General features: G+C 46.6%; 1 protein-coding gene across 1 annotated transcript in view; it reads left to right on the plus strand.

Moving 5' to 3' along the window:
- Nucleotides 1-26: 26 nt before the first annotated feature.
- The window catches only part of Aco2 (aconitase 2), a 45109-nt gene continuing 23887 nt past the window's right edge, over nt 27-21248 (plus strand). The window contains 3 exon segments of the mRNA XM_028871303.2: nt 27-132; nt 14934-15070; nt 20138-20396. Coding sequence (XP_028727136.1) covers nt 97-132; nt 14934-15070; nt 20138-20396 — 432 coding nt within the window. The 5' untranslated portion in view covers nt 27-96.

Consider the following 21248-nt stretch of genomic DNA (forward strand, 5'->3'; position numbering starts at 1 on the left):
GACGCGCCTCTCTGGAGGCCACGCCCCTCCCCACGCCTTCAAATACGCCGACGGGGACGTCACTTTCACGCGACCTCATCTTTGTCAGTGCACAAAATGGCGCCCTACAGCCTGCTGGTGACCCGGCTGCAGGTGAGCGAGCTCAGAGGTGTGGGTTTTCGGGGGCGGGGAGCCTCCTGCTCTGCCTGCGGCGGTAGGCGAGGCCAGGCGAGGCGGGCTCGCCCTGGCACTGACTTTCCGCGTACCTGACCCGGTGGCGGGCCGATCGCCCTTGTCCGCTCCCGCGCTGTCCTAGGTCAAGGCGTCCCTGGCGCCGCCAGTTCCCAGTCCCCGTCCCCGCCCGGCGGGAAGCTGGAGTCTAAGCAGCCTCAGCCTGATCAAGGGGTGGGGGCACTCCTTATTTTCTGAGAGCCGAATTGCCCCCTGCCCTGGGGTGGTTTTCTGCTCCTCAAGGTGATGACAAGGTGACTGAGGGGCGCGGTGGTTGTGGGTTCATCTAAACCGGGGGTGCTTGGAGCCCTCACTTCCCATCATCATCAGAGACTGGCTAGCTGTGTGTATCTGTGGTTTCCCGGCCTGGATTCTGCAGAAGCTGTACCCAATGCGACTTTTTGAAAACACTCCGCCGGGTCATAGATGTAGGAAGGGTACAGTATTCCGGGCCCCAGGATCGTAAATAGTCATGATAACAGTGGTTTCTCACCTCTGCACCAGATGTCAAGACTTTTGACTAGCTTTACTTGATTTATATATTCATCTGGCGACTAGATGTCAGATGATTTTTTTCCAACTTGATAGATAGTAAAACTGCAAAAAAAAAAAAAAAAGTAGATGAAAGTTCTGGCTTCCACAGTGTCACCAAAGTCCCGTATCCTGAGCAGTGACCCTGCACACCCCCTCTGTGATCCTTGTTCAGCACAGCCTAGTGTCACTGAACTCTGAACCAGGGTGTGGTCGTTTGTATTTGTCAGAGTACCAAGTCAAGTATTTCGAATTCACAGTTAGTTGCTTTTCAGATACTAGGTGGAAAGATGAGAAGACTCAACCGTTTGACCTTGACTCTTCTGTTGTGAGACATCTAGAAAGTTGACCATGACTGGCAGGTGGCTTTTCACTCTTAACTTGATAATCCTAGGAAGGTATAATATTAACTTTACTGTAAAGTGTGTATTTTGTCAATACAAATAAAGCAATAAAATACCTGTGGACATTTTCGGGTAACCTATGATTACTTTTGTGAATCTGCTTTGTACCAAGTGGCACAACTTTTAACATAGAATTAATTTTTAAAAAGTTATGTGTTGTACTCTCAGGAAGTATTATCATTTGAAGTTTTTCTTTTTGTCCCATTGCTTAAAATCAAACTGTAAAATAAAACTCTCCATTTCATTTATCTGAACAAATCACTTGAGTTTTGGCCAAGGCAGGGGATTTGCAGCTAGATTATCTCTTAAGTTAATTTGATTCTTTAGATAGTGTGGGGTGTTTTGTCCTGATCCTGTTGTCCTTTGATTAAGTGGAGTCAGGCAAAGATTATTTAATGGAATAAATGACTTTTGAGTTTGGAAGAAAGGCATAATGTCACATTTGGACCTTGGAAAGTATGAGTGTGAGAAGGGTGTAGAAAGAAATCTGGGCTACAGTTCATGTCCTCCTCTGATCCCATGACCTTGTAAATGTAACTTTCTATGTTCTTTGGCTGTTGGTTGGGGATGGTCTTCATTAAATGTTTATCAAGCACTTAATTCTTAATGGGGAATTAGGATGTGTTTACAATGATGTAGTTCAGCCTCTTTTACATGGCGAATCTAAGACCTTGAGAGCCTGGATGACTGCTGGAGCCAGGATTAAAAACCAAAGTCCTCTTACATGTTCATTCAGCTGAGGTGAATGAGTAGTGTTATATCCTTTGCAATATACCACTGCATCCAAACAGTGGGACTGTCTCACGTAATGCCTTATGACTCTGTACTCTGAGAACATCTTTTTTTTTTTTTTTTTTTTTTTCACATTCTCTGTTCTTTCTATACTTTGCACTCCAAGATTTTTGATGATAAGTGCACTGGTCTATTAATACCTGTGAGGTAGTAGCTGTATCTGGTCAATCTCTAGTATGCACTGATTACTTCATAAACATCACTGACTTTTTCTTTTCCTCTACCTTGTTTTGGTCTCCTTTTTTGAGACTGGTTCTTACTGTGTGCCTTGTGCTGGCTGTGAACTTTCAATTCTCCTGCCTTAGCCTCCTGAGTGCTTGGAATACAAGCACATGCCACCATGGCTAGTAGAAAAATTGGTAAGAAGAAAACCTCAGTTTGTTTGTTTGTTTGTTTTTTTCCCCAGTGTGTTTAAAGTTTTATTTTGTGTTACGTATATGGGTGTTTTGCCTGCATGTATGTATATGCACCATGTGCATGTATGCAGTGTTCACAGAAGCCAGAAGAGAGAATCAGATCCCTGGGAACTGGAGTTAGAGATGGTTGTGAGCCACCATATGGGTGCTGGAAGTCAAACCTGTGTCCTCTTGGAAGAGCAGCCAGTGATCTTAACCACTGAGCCATCTTTTCAACCTCCGCTCTGTACCATTTTAAATCAGGGAATAACATGACTGATGATACTTGAGGAAAAGAATCTATGAGTTGCTCTGTAAGGTGCTGGACCATCAGAGGTCAGAGAGGAGGCAGGGAGACCTGGGATCTGTGAGACTAACACGCTGTGTGTTTGTTCAAACATGTGTTTGCTGTAGATGTATATGTGTGCAGGTTTGAGATTAGCCGGGATACATGAGACCCTGACAATGGGTAATGAAAAAAAGATTTCTGAAGTTTTCTTTTCTTTTCTTTTGCACATTTATTTTGTGTTGAGGGAGATGTATGCACATGCCACAATGCATGTGCACAGCAGAGGACAATTTGTGTGAGTCAGTTCTCTATTATCATATGGATTCTGGAGATTAAACTCAGGTCATCAGGCTTGGCAGCAAGTACCTTTCTTTATCTTCTGAGCCATCTTGTCGATCTCAGTTTCTTGTTTTATGAGTAAGCCCTTCCCAACACTGAAAATAGGCACAGTGTACCTATAAAAGCTGTATTGGAGTTCTGGAAGGCATGGAGATTAGCTTTCTTGAGTTCATTTTACAAAGCTTAATCTGAGCAAGAGGTCACCAGTTTTGGAACCAGGTGTGGAATGATCTAAACAGTAGTTAAGATCCTCAGATTCCTCCTCTGTAAAATGGGCATATTACTTTCTCCCAAGGTCGTCATGGCATTGTGTGTATCAGATACTTGAGGCAAATCAGGTGTGGGATATGGCATGTAAGATACGTTACTTTCTGTCTCTAACTCCCATCCCCATATACCTCCTTCCCTAGCCAATTTACAGCAGTTATTTTTAGGTCCTTCATTTAAAAGATAGCATCTGGGGCTGGTGAGGTGGAAGAGAAAAAAGATTCCTATAAGTTTTCCCCTGACCTTCACATGTGCACACATACATGCAAACACACAATAAATAAATAGAATTACAGGTGTTTACCACCACCTAGACTTTTTTGGGGGGGGATTTATTTGTTTTGTTTGATTTAGAGTTGGTGTGTGTGTGTGTGTGTGTGTGTGTGTGTGTGTGTTTGTTTTCAAACCCTGGTTTCTCTATGTAGCCTTGGCCACCACCACTACAGATGCCGGTGTATTTATTTTTATTGTATGTGTGAATGTTTTGCCTGTAGGTGTGCATATACACCAGTGCATGCCTGGTGCCCAGGGAGGTCAGAAGAGGGGGTTCGATCCCCTAAGACTGGAGTTACAGAGGTTGTGAGCCACCATGTGGGTGCTGGGAATCAGGGTCCTCTGCAAGAGCAACAAGTGATCTTAACCACTACTGAGCCAACTCCATCCCACAGCTTTTCTTTTTCTTTCTTTTTTGTTGTTGTTGTTTCCTCCAAGACAGGGTTTCTCCTATAGCCCTGGCTGTCCTGGAACTCACTCTGTAGACCAAGCTGGCCTTGAACTCAGAGATCTGCCTGTCGGTATAATGTATAAACAATCCTTTGGGACATCACTACATTCGTCAACTGAGCTGTAAAGGCTGACTTCAAATAAAGGCCAGAGAAAGACCACTCTTGCTACAAGGGAACAGTAATTTAAATACAATAGTTCAGGGCTGAAGAAAGCTGCAGAAGGATTTGCTAGGGCCTCAAAACAAACTCAGCTCTCTGGTTGGCACCTAGATTTGGTAATGAATGTTTAGTCTAGCCACTGCTGTTGTTGATGTTGGAGCCACCAGTTCAAACCTGGGGAACAGGAGTTCTGTCAGCTGCCATATTCTGAGTTCAGTTCCTCCCACCTGTCACGGACCTGGGTCTTCTTTTTTTTTTTTTTTTTTTTTTTTTTTTTGTTTTTGTTTTGTTTTTTGAGACAAGATTTCTTTGTGTAGCCTGGCTGCCCTGGAACTAGCTCTGTAGACCAGGCTGGCCTTGAACTGAGAGATCCGTCCTAGATTTTATTTTACCAGGGTTTACCTACTTGGCCTTCACAGCAACCCTAAAATGTCAGCATTCCCAGCCTGTTTTTGTAATGATGAAATTGAGGCCCACAAAGGTTAAGTAATTCATCTGAGGTCACAGCACACTATAGAGCCAGATGTTGGACTTTAGAACTTGGTCTTTTGACCACTTAGCCAACCTTCCCCGCCCCCCCCAGCCCACACCCCTGGGGGTAGGGAATAGAAGCCAGATCTCTGGAGAGTGGGCTGGATATGGGGTACACAGTTCATTTGGCCCCCGCTGGTTTTAATGTATGTCTCTTGGGGTTGTGATTGCCTCCTGCCCCAGATACCAGTGAGGCGGAGGTGTGGTCTCCCAGGACAGCTTTATTCTTGGCTGAGCTCACATGCTGCCTGGAGCTGGAGGACGCCCTCCTCAGAGTGTTGCTGTAGGCCTGCTGCCTGGTCTTCAGGCCAGAGCGGGCTTGGGGTTTGTATGCAGCACACACCATGCCCGCAGTCTCTGCTGCTAAGGGCAGCAACAAAAGAGAATTAGACGGGTGAGTGAATAAACTGGCCTGTTTCCTAAAAGACCCCTGCTGCCTCTGGTAGACATTTAGAGGCTGTGACTTAAGGAGGCATGGCTCTTCCCCGTACTTTTCCATTTCTCTGGAAAGGACTTCACCACTTTTGTTCCTGCGGGTTGCATAGCAACCGAGCTAGCTGATTGCCTGCTGGCAACAGGGAATTGTGTAGCTTTGGATTCTTAGGAAAGATGCCAAGCGTTGCCTATCACCAGGAGGTGGGAAAATGTTGTTAGAAGCTACAGTGGAGGTGTGGGAAGCTGCTTCTACTCCACAAAGTGTTGACTGACAGGCATTCCTGGGTTGCTCACCTAGAAGGAGCTCCCCCTGAGGCTTTCTTGCCAGGAAGGACTGAGCAGGTAGTTAGTTTCACTGAAAACAGTGAACCTTGGAACTGTGGAGGCTGTGGTCAGGAATAACCAGGGGTCTGACTGCATCTGCATTTCTGAAGCCATCATCTTTCCTATTTCCTCCTAACAAAGTATGATAGCCCAGGAGTTTTCCACCTCTTCTTCCCAGCCCCCACTGACAGTTTGTGTGATCATTCTGGGCCTTTCTCTACATTCTAAAACTGCATTCTTTCCATCCTGGTGATCTTTGCTGTTTTGCTTTTATGTTACAGGAGGAAATCAAGGCTCAAGAGAGGTCAGGAATCCCAAGGTCTCACAGCTCAGGAGTCTAAAATTCTAAGGGAGAGAATCCAGATCTAGAAGGATGCCATCTCTGTACCTGGTTTTTATTGGGGGTATCCCACAGTGGCACACTGATAGGTACCTGGTGACTTATCTCTCATCGAAGCAAGTCAGGAGACCCCCTCCTGACCCAGGAGTCCAGTCTCCAAGTAGCTCAGCCACCTCCAGCTCCTTGGCTTGCTGAGGGCAAGGACTCACTGACATGCTGGTAGTTCTGGTATAACCTAAGCTTGGCAGGATGGGGGAGTCTGCCACTGTCCCAGCCATGTGATGGGCTCTGTTCCTCTTGAAAAACCACAATTTAGAATTTAGGTTTAGGGGTAGAGAGCCATGTCTTGCACTCTGTCTGGTTGTGTTTGTTTTGAGACAGACCCTTACATTGTAACACCAGTCTGAACTCTCAGTTCTCCTGCCTCAGCCTTCCTGAGTGCTGGCATGAAACTACACCAGCTTTGGTCCCTGCTTTATCTTTCATACATGCACATGCCCTATTTGTGAATCCTCACCCAGGCATTCCAAGCAAAGGTCCTTATTTATTGCTGGGTTGTCCACCCACAGAGTCTCCTTCATGACCTTTGCAAAGTTATTGTGGGCTTTTGCTGATCTTGACCCAACAAAAGTATATCATTGTAGGCATGTCTTTTTTGGGATCTGTCAGGTTTCTTGGCACATAATAGGTGCTCAAGTGTTAAATATAAATGTGTTACATAACTAGGAAAAGTTATGTGAGAAGCTACCAGAAGCCTCTTCAAGTACTTCCTGTGTCTTTGAATGCATAGTGTGCATAGCCACAGCAATTTTTTTAAAAATTGAACTCTGACCTGGGCAGTGGTGGTGCACACGCCTTTGATCCCATCATTTGAGAGGCAGAGGCAGGTGAATCTCTGAGTTCGAGGACAGCCTGATCCACAAAGTAAGTTCCAGGACAGCCAGGACTGTTACACAGAGAAACCCTGTCTAGAGAAAAACAAAAAACAAAGAAACAACAACTCTGATCTCATCATCTTGTTTAAAGCTTCTGTGGCTCTTCCATTGCTAAAAAACAAATTAAACTTTTAACATGCTGGGTGGTAGTGACACACGCCTTTAGTCCCAATGTTTAGGGGGCAGAGGCAGGTAGATCTCTGAGTTCAAGGTCAGCCTGGTCTACAGAGAAAGTTCCAGGATAGACAAAGCTACACAGAGAAACCCTGTCTCCAACCAACCAACCAATCAACCAACCATTTAACATGTCTTAGGTAGGGTTTCTGTTGATGTGAAGAGACACCATCACCATGCAGCTCTTATAAAGGAAAACATTTATTTAAGGTGGCAGCTTACAGTTCAGAGGTTCGGTCCATTATCATCTCATTGTGGTGGGGAGCATGGCGTTCTGCAGGCAACAGGAAGTGGACTGTGTGTTAAACCGAGCTAAGCTTGAGCAAGAGACGTCAAAGCCCACCACCACAGTGACATATACTTCCTCCAACAAGGCCACACCTACTCCAACAAAGCCATACCTTCTAATAATCCCCATGGGGGCCAATTGCATTCAAACTACCGAAGTCCTACTGTCAAGCTCACACTAGGAGGTCCACAGATGTCTGGTGCAGTTACAGCAGTGATTACCTCGTGTTCCACTTGTTACTTAAAGGGTGAAAACGAGAATCAGCTGCAGGTGCCATCCCTCTTGAGTCTTTTCCTGCACACTGTAAGGGACAGGTGACACCTAAGCAAAAGGGACTGATGACTGCAACTCAGGGTGTGGACTAGCCTGTGAGTCAGATCTAGACGCTGGACACGGAGCTCAGTTTGTCTAGGTCTGGTGCTGCACTAAAAGTCCATACGGTGAACTATGGTCGAGGAGAAAGTCCCCTAGCAGCCTCTGGGAGACTGGAGGTAAGTGGGAGAGGCCTCCCATTCTCTCCTGTTCTGGGGGCAGGGGTCAAAAACATTTACCAAGACTTACAGAAGATGTGCTCACAGTCACTAGACTGCATGCTGCGTCAGGGAAGCCTGGCCCTTTCAGTGTGTGCCAGCTACACACAGTAAACATGAGTTTCAGGTTGGATATCCAGAGGTGACCTATCCAGACAGGCTCACGAGGGCAGATGCCAGTGTTAATCTCTTGGTCAACACTCTTTTGGGTACTCATGTTCGACCAGTGTAACAGCCACCAAACTGAACTGCCACTCTATCCTGACTTTTGTGCTTATTGTTAAGGACAACCTGACTGATCTGTCAAATGTCCTGAAGAAATGAAATTCACTGTTCTCACCAACCTACCTAACTAAACTCAACCAAAGTTGCCTCACGAATGAGACTTTGGCATTCACAGAGCTCTGCTAGGTGTCAGAGGTTTGCACCTGCTTGCTGCTTAAAGGCAGTATGTGGGAAGTTTAAAATGCATGAATGAAAGTTGGGCAGTGGTGGTACACGCCTTTAATTCCAGCACCTGGGAGGCAGAGGCAGGGAAATCTCTGAGTTTGAGGTCAGCATGAACTATAGAGCAAGTTCCAGGATAGCCAGGACTAAACTTAAACTAAACTAAGCCTTTCTCAAAAAACAAAACAAACAAAAAAAACATGAATGAGCAAGGTGTCATGGTAAACTCTAGCACTTGGGAGGGTGAGGCAGGATTGTGAGTTTGAGGACAGCTTGGACTGCATAATAAGACCCAGTTTCTAAATAAGGTTCATGAAATGTTATATTAGTCAGGGTTCTCTAGAGTCACATAATGTATGGAATGAATCTCTTTCTATATATATATATATAATATAGTGGGAATGTATATACGGAATTTACTGGAATGATTTACAGGCTGCAGTCCTGCTAATCCAACAATGTGAATGGAAAGTCCAAGAATCTAGTAGTTGCTCAGTCCCACAAGGCTGGTGACTCAGCTGGTCTTCGTATATCCTGGAGTCCCGAGGAAGTGGGCTCCAGTGCCCGGGAAGGAATGACTGTGCTAGCAAGGTGAGGGCAAGCAGGTGAAGAGCAAGAGCTTCTTAATTTCTAACAAGTCCTGATATAGACTTCCAGCAGAAGGTGGCCCAGATTAACGGTGTGTCTTTCCCATGCCAAGATCTGGATCAAAAACGTGTCTTCCTGCCCCAAAAGTCTGGACTAGAAGTGGAATCACCCACTTCAAACCAAGCAGAAACTCTCACAGGTGTGCCCTCCATATCTGGATTGTAGTTCATTCCAGATATAGTCAACTTGACAGCCAAGAATAGCCACCACCAATGTCATGTAAAATGCAGAGCTAAGACATACTAACATGCTTGACCTTTAGATTGACAATAGTGTAGAGATGCTGTGCCTCTCATTGATGAACCACCGTATGGTACTGACCAGGACCCCAGGATTCCTATAGACACAGGACTGGAAATGGACAGAGACTGGTAGGAAAGATGGTAAACCAGTATCAGGTTATTAGGTTTTTCATCCAGGTTCAGGAAATCAGGTGCACAAGCCAGGCATGGTAGCTCACACTTGTAATTCCTGCACTTGAGAAGCAGGGGGATCATCGTGAATTTGAGGCCAGTTCTGGTGCTTGAGTACAGTGTATCTAAAAATAAGAAAATCAGCGGCGGTGTGCGCACGCCTTTTCCGCCTCGGAGCAGAGCAGCGATCTCTGTGAGTTCGAGCAGCCTGTCTCAAGCGAGTTCAGAAAGCGCAAAGCTACACAAGAAACCTGTCTGAAAACCAAAAAAAAAAAAAAAAAAAAAAAGAAAATCCACGCCAGTGAAATGGCTCAGTGTGTAAAGGTATTTGCTGCCAAGCCTGACTACCTAAGGACTAAAAAAGAACTGACTCATGTAAGTTGTTCTCTGCTTTGCACATGTGCCCCAGGAGTATACCCCCACATGTACACATACACACAATACATTTTTTAAAAATCTGTAAAGAAAATCCCAAAACAAACAAACAAATGAGCCATGTCTGTAAATATGTATGGCTTAAGAGCAGTCAGCAATAGCAGGACATACCGTACTTTGTATCTCAGCACTTAGGAGGCAGAGGCAGGTGGATCTCCATGAGTTCAGGACCAACCTAGTCTACAAAGTGAGTTCCAGGCCAGCCAAGTCTACACAGTAAGAGCCTGTCTCAAAACTAACAAGAGTGGTGAGCAATGCTACATGCTCTCTTAGTCCCAGTACCCAGGAGGCAGAGGCAGGGGGATCTCTGAGTATGAGGCTAGCCAGGCTACATAGTGAGACCCGTCTTAGGAGAGGGAGAGGGACAAAAGAGAAGAAAGAAAGAAAAAGAGTAATTGGTGAGGAAAATGTCAGCCGAGATGTTAGGGTGTTCAGGTATGTGGGAGAAAAGGGTGTGCCCTGCCTGCAGTATTACCGTAAGGCTGGTAGAGCTGCAAGCAGATGCCAGCAGCACAGGGCAGGGGCAGGGCCAGGCTGCTGCAGAACTTGGAGATACGCCAAGTAAACGGGTAATTGAAAAACTGTTCAGCCCAGAGAAGACTTTTATGGAGGGCAAGAGGACAGATAGTCGTCCTCAGATAGCTGGGGGACCCTACTCTGGAGACTGAGTCATCTTGAGTGGGAACAGGATTGCATAGTTTGAACATGCTGATGTGGCTGGTGTCTGGGAACCATTGTAGAACAACTTGGCCTCAGAGGGTAGGCATGGACAGAGAGCCCACTCTCTAGTCCGCTGTGTGGCAATTTAATTAATGGTAATGGAGACTGCTAGTTAGGTAAAGGCACCTGCTGCCTCATCTGACCACTTGAGTCACTCCCTGTAACCCACAGGGAGGAGAGAACCAATACCTGCATGTTGTTCTGTGACCTCCACATACATGACATGACATGCCCACACACATATCTACATGGATATTAAATGTAAAAAATAAAAACTAAAAAAAAAAATGCCATTGTTCACTTGTGTTAGCACACACTAATGGCTGCCTCATTAGAGAGCACAGACCTAGAGCAGATCCAACATGGTAGAAAGCCCTGTGGACAGTTGTCTCTTATTCACAGATACTTGTACAGAGAAAGCAGGGCAACATTGGGATTAAGGATTTGTATATTTATTTATTTTGAGGCCTAAACTTAGGTAGCCAAGCCTGGCCACAAACTTGCTATGTACCTGAGGATGACCTTGAACTCAGTGTTTTTTGTCTCCACCACCCAAGTGCTAGGATCACAGGCATATGTACTACCATGCTAGACCATGACTCAGGACTGAGCATGTGGGTGACTTCTCTAGTCCTCGATGGCTATGAAGCTGAACACATTTGGAGGGAAGACTCAGAGACTTGGATAACATGCCTGGAGCAGTAGCAGACAAGTACATTAGTTGGGCTGGGTTTGAGTCCCCCACCTGTGGCCTTGTAGCTTTGGTCACTCTTCCTCCATGGGAAGCAGGTTCACAGAGGAGTTACTTCACAGGTGGGCTTTGAAGATTAGAGGGTATAATGTGTGCAGATTGCTTAGCACAGTGCTTGTCTCATGCATGGTAGGTACTCAGTAAATACTGTGTCTTTACCAAGAAGCTCTATACTTTATCAGCATTTGAAAAATTAATTCATGTAGTGGTACTGAAGATGGAATCGGGGCCTCGTGAACAGCAAGTTACACACTCTACCATTGAGTCGTGTGTCCAGTCCCCATCAAATTCTTGTCCTTGTTTCTAGTCACTATCATCATCATCATCATCATCATCATCATCATCGTTATTTGAGAGAGAGTTTCAGATAGCCCAGGCTGGCCTTAAACTCCCGATTATCCTGTCTCCAGCTCCCAAGTGCTGGAATTACAGGTGTGCACAACATGCTCAGTTCATGTAGTGCTAGGATTGAGCCCAGGACTTTGTATATGCTAGGCAAGTGTTCTGCCTATTGAACTGCCTACTCAACCTCCAATTGGTATTATTTATTTTAAAAATTATTTCATGCACTAGTGGGTTGTTTCATTGGGTAATAGCCCTGTCATTAAACTCTTACCAGCCTGAGTTCAGTTCTTGGGACCCGCATGGCGGAAGGACAAACCAACTCCTGCAAGTTGTCCACTGATCTCTGCACAAGCCATGGTATACATATGAAGGTCAGGTATAGACAACTCTTAGGAGCTGGTGCTCTCTTTCTAGTATGGATTCTGGAGATTGAATTTAGGTCATCAGATTTGCATAACAAACACTTTTGTCCACTGGACTATCTCAGTGGACCTCAGCATTTTATTTCATAAGCCTTTTTTCCGAGTATTGGCACTGTTTTCCTTGCTGTTGGCATTGTTATTAGGATTACAGTTTATGGTTTTGCCTGCTGGTCTAGATGCTGCTATTGTTATTTTGGTTTCTAAGGTAATGATGCTTAGGGCAGTCAGTTTGCAAAAATAGTGTGCGGGAGAGGGCACAGTAAGGAAACTACCAACATGATGCTTCCAGGATATGGTTACATTTTTATTGTAGACAAGAGAGAACAGCCAGAGGTATCTGGAAGAGTCTAGAGCAGAGAGAGCAAAAAGTAGACTGAATATGGCCAGTAGACTGGACATGGCCAGGGCTGGGGAAGCAGGAAAGGGAGAGTGGAGACAGCACAGAGAGAATGAGAGAGTGAGAGGGTGAGTGCAGGGTAGGCGAGACTAGCTGCCTATAAGGAGAGTGAGTGCCCGGGGGAGGGGAAGGGTCAGGACACTTGTGAGTAGGAAGTGAGGGAGCCTGGAAGCTTTGATAAGCTGATCAGTGCCACAGGTGTGGTCAGTGAGAGCCATATGTCCCTCTGCCAGGGGTAAGGGAAAGGAATCCTGTTGGCAAATGGGAACCAGGTTTACAAGTTCCTGAGGAATGCTGGCTTTTATTTTATAGAAATTCTGTTAACCAACTTGAGCTCATTTCTGGATATGTGGACTGCCTTTGGAATTCGGAAAATTGAACAAATAGGTCCAGGTCCAGATGTGGGTCGGTTGTTTCCACACTAAGCTGTGAGTGAAAAAGAAGCTGTGCCACAGCTGTATAGCTTCTCATTTTGTGCAGGACACAGAGAGGTGCTCATCGGTGCATGGGGCAATAAGAACCCAAACTAAGGCTGGGCTTGGTGGCACATGCCTTAATCTCAGAGGCAGAGGCCAGCCTGGTCTACACAACGAGTTCCAGGCCAGCCAGGGCTACATAGTGAGACTCTATCTCAAACAAATACATTAAAAAATACTGGAACTACTTAGAGCTTGATGTATTCTCTCCTGGTTTTCACAAAGCTCTGTGAAGAGTTAATGCCTGAGAATCAGTCATCTAAATTTGCTCACAGGACCAGTGGCTGTGCCTAACACGACCCAGATGGCAACCACTGTCCTACTCTGTTCTCTGTTTTAGTCCGGGTGTAGCTGCTGCAGAAATACCTTGTCTTTTCCACGCCCTGCCATAGGGAGGTCCTCTGATGTGTCGTAGGGCAGGAGTCTTTGACACCTAGCTAGAGAGGCAGACAGCAAGGCTCTGCTGCTGGATTTTGAGCTGAAGGATAAACAGACCTGAGCTCTGTGTTGGGAAGGAAGGCCATTAGTGAGGAAGGCTGCTGCTTGGTGAGGTGGCCTGTTCTCAGCACAGGGTGACCTGAACAGAATGGCAGCTGAGGACCTGTACTAAGTTCTGCTGTGGAGATTGACAGGGATTCAGTCATAGTCTCTAGGAAACTGAAGAAGGACTTGGGTCATCAGCGTCAATTATCCTCTTTCACAGAGAACACCCGTAGGAAGGACACCTAGATAGAGCATCAGTCTTCCTTTTCTACTGTCCTTTCTATGGGCTCTGGGCTGGCTAGTTCATGTCAGCTTGACACAAGCTAGAGTCACTTTGGAAGAGGGAACCTCAACTGAGAAAAGATTGGCCTGTGGGCAAGCTTAAGGGGCGTTTTCCTGATTGGTGATTGATGTGGGATGATGGATGGTGCCACCCTTGGGCTGATGGTCCTGGATGCTGGGCAAGCCAGTAAGCAGCACTCCTCCATGACCTCTGTATCAGTTTCTGCCAGAGTTTCTGCCCTGACTTCCTTAGTAATGGACTGTTACCTGGAAGTGAAATAAACTCTTTTCTCCCCAAGTTGCTTTTTAGTCATGGTGTTTTATCACAGCAGTAGAAACCATACCTAAGACAGATTAATTTACCCTTTCTTGGTCACCTTCTCTGTTAATGTTGTCATCCAGAGTTTTAAAATTAACTAGAACATCCTCCATCCTATTCTTTACTGATTGCTGCGTAACAAAAAGGCCTCAAATTTGAAGCTTAAAGCGACAGTCACCATTTACTCTCTCAGTTTCTATAGTCCAGGATTTGGGGATGGGCTCCCTTAAACAGATATAGCCAGGATGAGTGATATAGTTCAGTAGTAGAGTGCTTGCCTTGTGTACATAAGGCCCTCAGCACTTAAAAAAAATGTTTTTTCAAATGTTACCTAGGGTTGCAGTTTTCTGAAGGCTTGTGCTGGAGTAGAAGCATTCCTTTCCAGTGGCTCATTTACAAGGCAGTGCTGGTGTCGACAGGAGGCCTGTTCCTCTCTGAACTGCTTCTGTCTTAACAACACGGTGACTGTCTTCTCCCAGAGCAGGCCAGCCAGAGGCAGCCTGACAGAAGCTAGCCCTTTAATGGCCTACATTAAAAGTTACTCAGCATCACTTACCCTTGCATAGAAATCAAGAAGTGTGCCATATGTTAAAAGGCAGGGGAGTTGTGCAACACCTTTGGAAGGGATGAGGAAATGACCAAAGCTTAGGAGAGGCTTTGCTCATTCATTCTTCTAGCTAGGAAACACATATTGGACACATCTGTGAGATGGGCCAGGTAGTAAGGGAGCCTTCCCCACCCTCAGGGAGCTTTCGGTGTGGACAGAGTTCTAGCTGTATTGTGGGCATGGTTTCAGAGCTGCTCAGTCTTTCACACATGGTATCCCTGAGTGGTCCCCAGGACTGTCGCTGGTCCTCTAGGACTAGCCAGTGAGGTCTTTTCTTTGGCTATTGTAACTTACACGGTAGAACTTGACTTTGAGCTGATGATTCTGCTATGACCCCCCCCTCCCATTTTCTCCTTTGGGATGTTCTCTGTGGCTGCCAAGTCACCCATGCTGCGGTGGAGGGAACCAAGGCTACGGAGGGGCTCATGACACTTGATCCTTTTTCACCTTGTGGACCTGTCTTTCAGATGTAGACCCTTGAGAAACCCATTGACGGTACTGTTTTCTTCTGTTTTGCAGAAGGCCCTGGGTGTTCGACAGTACCATGTAGCCTCTGTCCTGTGCCAACGGGCCAAGGTGGCCATGAGCCACTTTGAGCCCAACGAGTACATCCGCTATGACCTGCTAGAGAAGAACATTAACATTGTCCGCAAACGGTAAGGCTGTGGGGAGTTCCACGTGCCAGCCGAGAGCTGCTTCCCTCTCAGGAGGCATCAGGAGTGCGGGTGGCAGGATCTAGTATTCAGGAGACAAAGGCCCCGCAGAGGAAAATCTTTGCATTGGAACTTCTGGCCTTTTCCAAGGAATAATAGGAAGAGGCCTAGAAGGCCAGCAACGATGGTGCATGCCTGCAATCCCAGCACTTGAGAGGGGGAGGCAGAAGCATCAGGAGTGCCAGACTGGAAAACAAACTACCTTCGGAGTTCTGAGTCTGTTGAATGGTGGAGCCTGCACTCAGTCCGACTGACTCTAGGGTCCCAGCATTGGTTCTAGTAGTGTGTGTTTGTTTGTTTTCAAGACAGTTTCTCTGTGTAGTTTTGGTGCTTCTCCTGGATCTTGTTCTGTAGACCAGGCTAGCCTTGAACTCATGGAAATCCACCTGGCTCTGCCTCCGGAGTGCTGGGATTAAAGGCGTGAGCCACCACCGCCCGGCGGTTCTAGTATTATTTTTAAAATTACGTTTTATTTATTGTGTGTATGCATGTGTGCATATGCTGGGCATGGTGGTCCACGTCTTCAGTCCTAGTATTTGGGAGGCAGCCAAGGCTGCACAGAGAAACCTTGTCTCTGAAAACCAAAACAAAAGACAAAACAGACAAAAAGCCAGGATCCTCTCGGGACTGGTGACATTAAAATGTGGGCAGTGCTGGCCAGATCCCAGCTGTTTCCAAAGTGCAGCCAGAGGGAGAGCCACTGTCCCCACCAATGCAGGACCTTGTCCAAATGCTTGTCTCTGGGAATCAGTTTGTTTTTGAGACCCTGACCACTGTCCAGTCGAAGATAATGGATTTTCCTCTCATTTTCAAGACGTGTACTCTGCTCTTCATCATGCTTGGAAGGAGAGCTGGCACAGAAGTGAGCTTCATGATGACTAAGATAAGGATTCTCTGTATATCCCTGGCTGTTCTAGAACTTGCTCTATAGACCAGGCGGCCTCAAACTCACAGATCCACTTGTCTCTGCCTTCCAAGTGCTGGGATTAAAAGTGTGCACTACCAGCCGGGCAATGGTGGTGTATACCTTTAATCCCAGCACTTGGGAGGCAGAGCCAGACAGATCTCTGAGTTTGAGGCCAGCCTGGTCTATAGAGCGAGATCCAGGGCAGGCGCCAAAGCTACACAGAGAAACCCTTATCTCAAAAAACTGGGGGAAAAAAAAGGTGTGCATTGCCACAGCCAGTTTACCATACCCAGTTTTCTTGTCATTTAGTTTTTATTATATGCAATGGCATGAAGCAACAAAAACACCTTTTTTTTTCCTTCCTGGCTTTGAACTCTCTCTTTTTTTAATTTTTAATAAATTTATGTATTTATTTTATATCCTGGCTGAAGTTTCCCCTCCCTCCTCTCCTCCAAGTCCCTCCCCACTACTCCTCTCTCTGTTCCCACCCCCCAATCTACTCCTCCATTTCTGTTTAGGAAAGGGCAGGTCTCTCATGAGGATCAACAAAACATGGCATATCGAGTTGCAGTAAGACTAAGCACCTCCCCATATATTAAGGCTGGGCAAGGAGACCCAGTTTGAGGAGTAGGGTCCAAAAAGCCAGTAAGAGTCAGAGACAGACCCTGTTCCCACTTTTAGGAGTCCCACAGGAGGACCAAGCTTTTAAGGCAATGGAAATATTTGAATTTTAACTTTGTCAATAAATTAACAAAACAAAAACTTCCATTGATTTTTTTTTTTTTTCCTCCAACGCTGCATTAACCAGAGAAGTTCAGTGACTATCTGCATGTTCCTGGTAATCAGACATGGGTTGTTCAGTTCTCATTGTTACCATAAACTAGTGACCCTTGGACAGTTGATTTGCCCCAGAAGAATACTCGGCAATGTGCAGAAACATTTTTGATTATCTTTACTTGAGATAGTGAAGGGTTGTTGTATAGTGAGTAGGGACTGATAACACCACTAACCATCCCACAGTGCACAGGACAGCCCCATAGCAGAGTCACCTGGTGCCAAGTGTGCAGAGTGCCAGGGGTGAAGAACCGTGACCCAGAGAAAAAGTGGGAAGGAGCTATTCCTAAAACAGTTCTATTCTAAAGAATTGTTTTATTTTATTGAGAATTTCAAACATGCATGTTATGTTTTGATCAAACATGAATGTCCAGTGGCTGTGACTGTATCCACAAAACCTGAACAAGATCGAGCTAGTCTAAAGAACTTTAAAGAAGGCTAGAACATTGCCAGGGGACTCTTCCTCCACCCTGTGCCTTTGACAGGAACCTAGGTCTCTGCCACCCAGAACAACAAAGGGACAGATAAACATAGACAGAGGACCCAGTTCGCCCTCAATCACAGGGGATATAATGATGAATGTTTCCTCACTTGTCAGGCTCTAAGTCTTTTTATCACACTGTATTTAGTGTGTGTGTAGGCATCGTGGGTCACACTGAGGTCATCAGGCTTCCAGGCAAGAGCCTACACTTGCTGAGCCATAACCCACCAGCCCAGTGTCGGGTTGTTTTTTGGTGTTTTTTGTTTTGTTTTTGAAACTAGCATTTCAGACATTTGCTTTTTCAAGGCCTTGGTGCTATTTTTCAGCTCCCTTGCGCCCAGAAAGAGAAGCTCTGTTCCACACAGTGAGTCATTGCCACCCACCAGCCTGGGCCATGCTGCTGCAAACCGATGGCCAGCCCCTGGACCTCAGGCTCTCATGACACAGACCTAGAGGTCCTTAGAACTGCTGGTTGAGCTGCTGCACTGCACAGCCAGGACCTTAGAGAAGAGCACTTAGTTCAGGGGCTTAGGGGACTGAGGTTAGGAGCTGGGCCCAGGCAGGCAGAAGAAACGGAAGGGTCTGCATTTGCTGCATGGTCACTCTGGGCGATGCCAGTGTTGACCACACAGAGTCAGAATGAAGGCACAGGCACAGCGCACCCGCTGGCTCCTTGATTCTAGTTTTGTACTGTAGCTTTGGGGCCTGGGGGACTCATTTTCCTTCTAGTGCCTCAGTTTCCTCATCTGCACTGTGAGTAGAAAATGAGCTAGACACCAGTTTCTTAAGAAATCCCAAAGTAGAGGCTGGAGAGATGGCTCAGTGCTCTTTTCCAGAGGCCCCAAGTTCAATTCCTGTCACCTAGGTTGGGCAGCTTACAACCAACCGCCTGCGACTCCAGCTCTAAGGACTCCAGTGCAGTCATCTGGCTTCTGCAGTTACTTGTTTACACATGTCCACACACACACACATAAACAATACATCTTTTAAAACATCCCAGAATTAAGTACTCTAATAACACTCACCTTCAGTGACAGAATGCAGACCCATGGTGGACTGGGAAAGGCATGGTATGTGTGTGGGGTGGTAAGGACTGAGTACAGGGCCTAGCATCTTCTGCTCTACATCTGAGCCACTTACCCTGGATGCAGCTGTCAGTGATTATAGCTCTGCAGAGCTGTTTCTCGAGGGTGTCTTTGTTGGTTTGTTTGAGGGGGAGGATAGGGTCTTGCTCTGCAGCTCTGACCAGCTTGGCATTGGCTATGGAGTTCAGCTTCATCTTGTACTGCTGGTGGATGGCTGTCATGAGTTTGAGGCCAAGCCTCAAAATAAAGGAAATGCTGTAAGTGTAAGCTTGGTCTCCAGTCTGGTCCTGTACTTCGAGATCGGTAGCTGAGGGGCTCCATGGGGAAGCCAGTTTTTTCCTTTGGTCCCTTAGTAGGTTTAGTAACAGGGTCAGTTATAACCCAGAACTTCTGGCTCCGGGTGTCATGTCACCCATACCCATGGCCTTTGGGCTCTGGGTGACTCTGATTCTTCCTAGGCAGTCTCAAGTTCATCAGAAGTTTCTAGAATGGTGGGAGGCAGAGTTGGGATATATATGGCTGCTGTGTTGTGTGGGCAGACAGCAAAGTGGCTAGGATGCAATGTGGAGAATTGACTTTGGTCTATGGGTGGGATGCTCGTGAGGGGCAAGTACTTGAGTCCTGGTAGAGCCTGTGCCTGTTTGAGGGATTGGCTCGATTGCCATATTTATCTTTGTGTGGAAAGGAGCCATGAACCTCCAAGGGAGTTGAGATCTAGGAAAAGAAGCCTAAGTAAGAGGTGGAGCCGAAAGCCACATGTCTCAGGTGCAAGTGAGTCAGCCTGGGAGGGAAACCCTTGGAAGAGAGAAGCAGGCGTTACACATGCGAGGTGGACATTGTGCACAGTGCTGCTGCACTCCAGTGAAGGCACTGTCGATGGGGTTCCCTGTGTTAGTGTGGCTAGGGACACAGGAGAAAGGTCCCCAAAGTAGGGGATCCCAGACAAGACTCAGGCTGTAGACTCTGAATTTGAGCTGTTAACATCTCTCTCGAATGTTTATTAAATAACAAGAATGTAATTAAGGCTGGAGAGATGGCTCAGTGGTTAAGAGCATAGGCTGCTCTTCCAAAGGACCTGAGTTTAATTCCCAGCAACCACATGGCGGCTCATAACCATCTACAGTGGGATCTGATACCTGATTCTGGCATAAAGTTATGCATGCAGATAGAGCACTCATACATATAAAATTAATTATATCTTTAAAAAAGAATGTAATTAGCATCAGATAAGGATGTGTATGTTGATAACAGCTGGATAAAAAAGTAGTGTAGTAGAAAAGCAAATATTCTTTGAAAAAACTAGACCTGTTATCTTCTATGATGTTTATTTTGATTTTTTGAAGCAGGACTTTATGTAACCGTGGCCTTTAGCATGGCCTTTAGCTTGGTACATAGCCAAGGATGATATTGATGTGACTCCAAGTGCTGGGATTGCAGGCATGCACACACCTGGCCTATCTCCTGTGATGCCGACATTCACTTGTTCTCCAAGTAAATTTCAAATCACCACAGTAAATGCCAGGCACTTCCCTATGTCCTAGAGATGCCACAGGGAGCAGCACTGATTGGATCCTGCCCAAGTGGATCTTGCACTCGGCACACAGATTCTCCTATGCCTGCTCACTGCCATAAGCATGGCGAGGGAGAAGCTGTGGCAGTTGAGTCGCAGAGCTGCCACCAGGCTGCCTTCCTTCTGCCCACAGATTAAACCGGCCTCTGACGCTCTCAGAGAAGATTGTGTACGGACACCTGGACGACCCAGCCAACCAGGAGATCGAGCGAGGAAAGACATACCTGCGTCTACGGCCTGACCGGGTGGCCATGCAGGATGCCACAGCCCAGATGGCCATGCTACAGTTCATCAGCAGTGGGCTGCCCAAGGTGGCTGTGCCGTCAACCATCCACTGTGACCATCTGATTGAGGCCCAGGTTGGGGGTGAGAAAGACCTGCGCCGGGCCAAGGTGAGCCCCAGGTGGTGACAGGGCTGGTGGCAGGGTGTGGCCCGGGGGAAGGGAGGGAGAGCCCATGCTGCAGTCTGCTGGGCACTGCCGAGTTCTCATGAGCTGCTCGACTCAGTCTGTTTTCATGGCACTGAGGACCCGAGGATGGAACCCAGAGCCTCCTGTATGACAGGCAAATGCTCCACCACTGAGCCATTCCCCAGCCCCAAGGTTTAGCATTTTTGTTTGTTTTTGTTTTTCCAGACAAGGTTTCTCTGTGTAGCCCTGGCTGTCCTGGAACTCACTCTGTACTGGTCAGGCTAGCCTTGAACTCACAGAGATCCGCCTGGCTCTGCCTCCCACCACCTGGCTGGGTTTAGCATATTTTTCAGGCTTGCTTTTAATTCTTCCGAACACTAGAAATGAAATCTGGTGTTGTGGAGATGTTAGGAAATAACAGCTGTCCTTGGTCTGAGCACAGAAAACATTCTCCACTGTTAGAAAGTGCTGCTGCTGGGCGGGGAGATGGATCCAGGCTGAAGAAGGCACATACTCTTCTTCAGAGGACCTACAGCAGCAGCAGCAGCTCACCACCACCTGCAACTCCAGCCCCAGGGGCATCGATACCTCTGGCCTCCGTTGGCACCTACATTAAAGTACACACACACTTTTATAATAATAAATAAGCAGGGCAGTGGTGGCACACATCTTTAATCCCAGCACTTGGGAGGCAGCGTCAGGTGGATCTTTGAGTTCTAGAACAGCCTGGTTTACAGATTGAGTTCCAGGACTGCTAGGGCTACATAGAGAAACCCTGTCTGAGAGAGAGAGAGAGAGAGAGAGAGAGAGAGAGAGAGAGAGAGAGAGAGAGAG

The sequence above is a fragment of the Peromyscus leucopus genome, chromosome 20 (assembly GCF_004664715.2).
Source record: "Peromyscus leucopus breed LL Stock chromosome 20, UCI_PerLeu_2.1, whole genome shotgun sequence".
NCBI lineage: Eukaryota > Metazoa > Chordata > Mammalia > Rodentia > Cricetidae > Peromyscus > Peromyscus leucopus.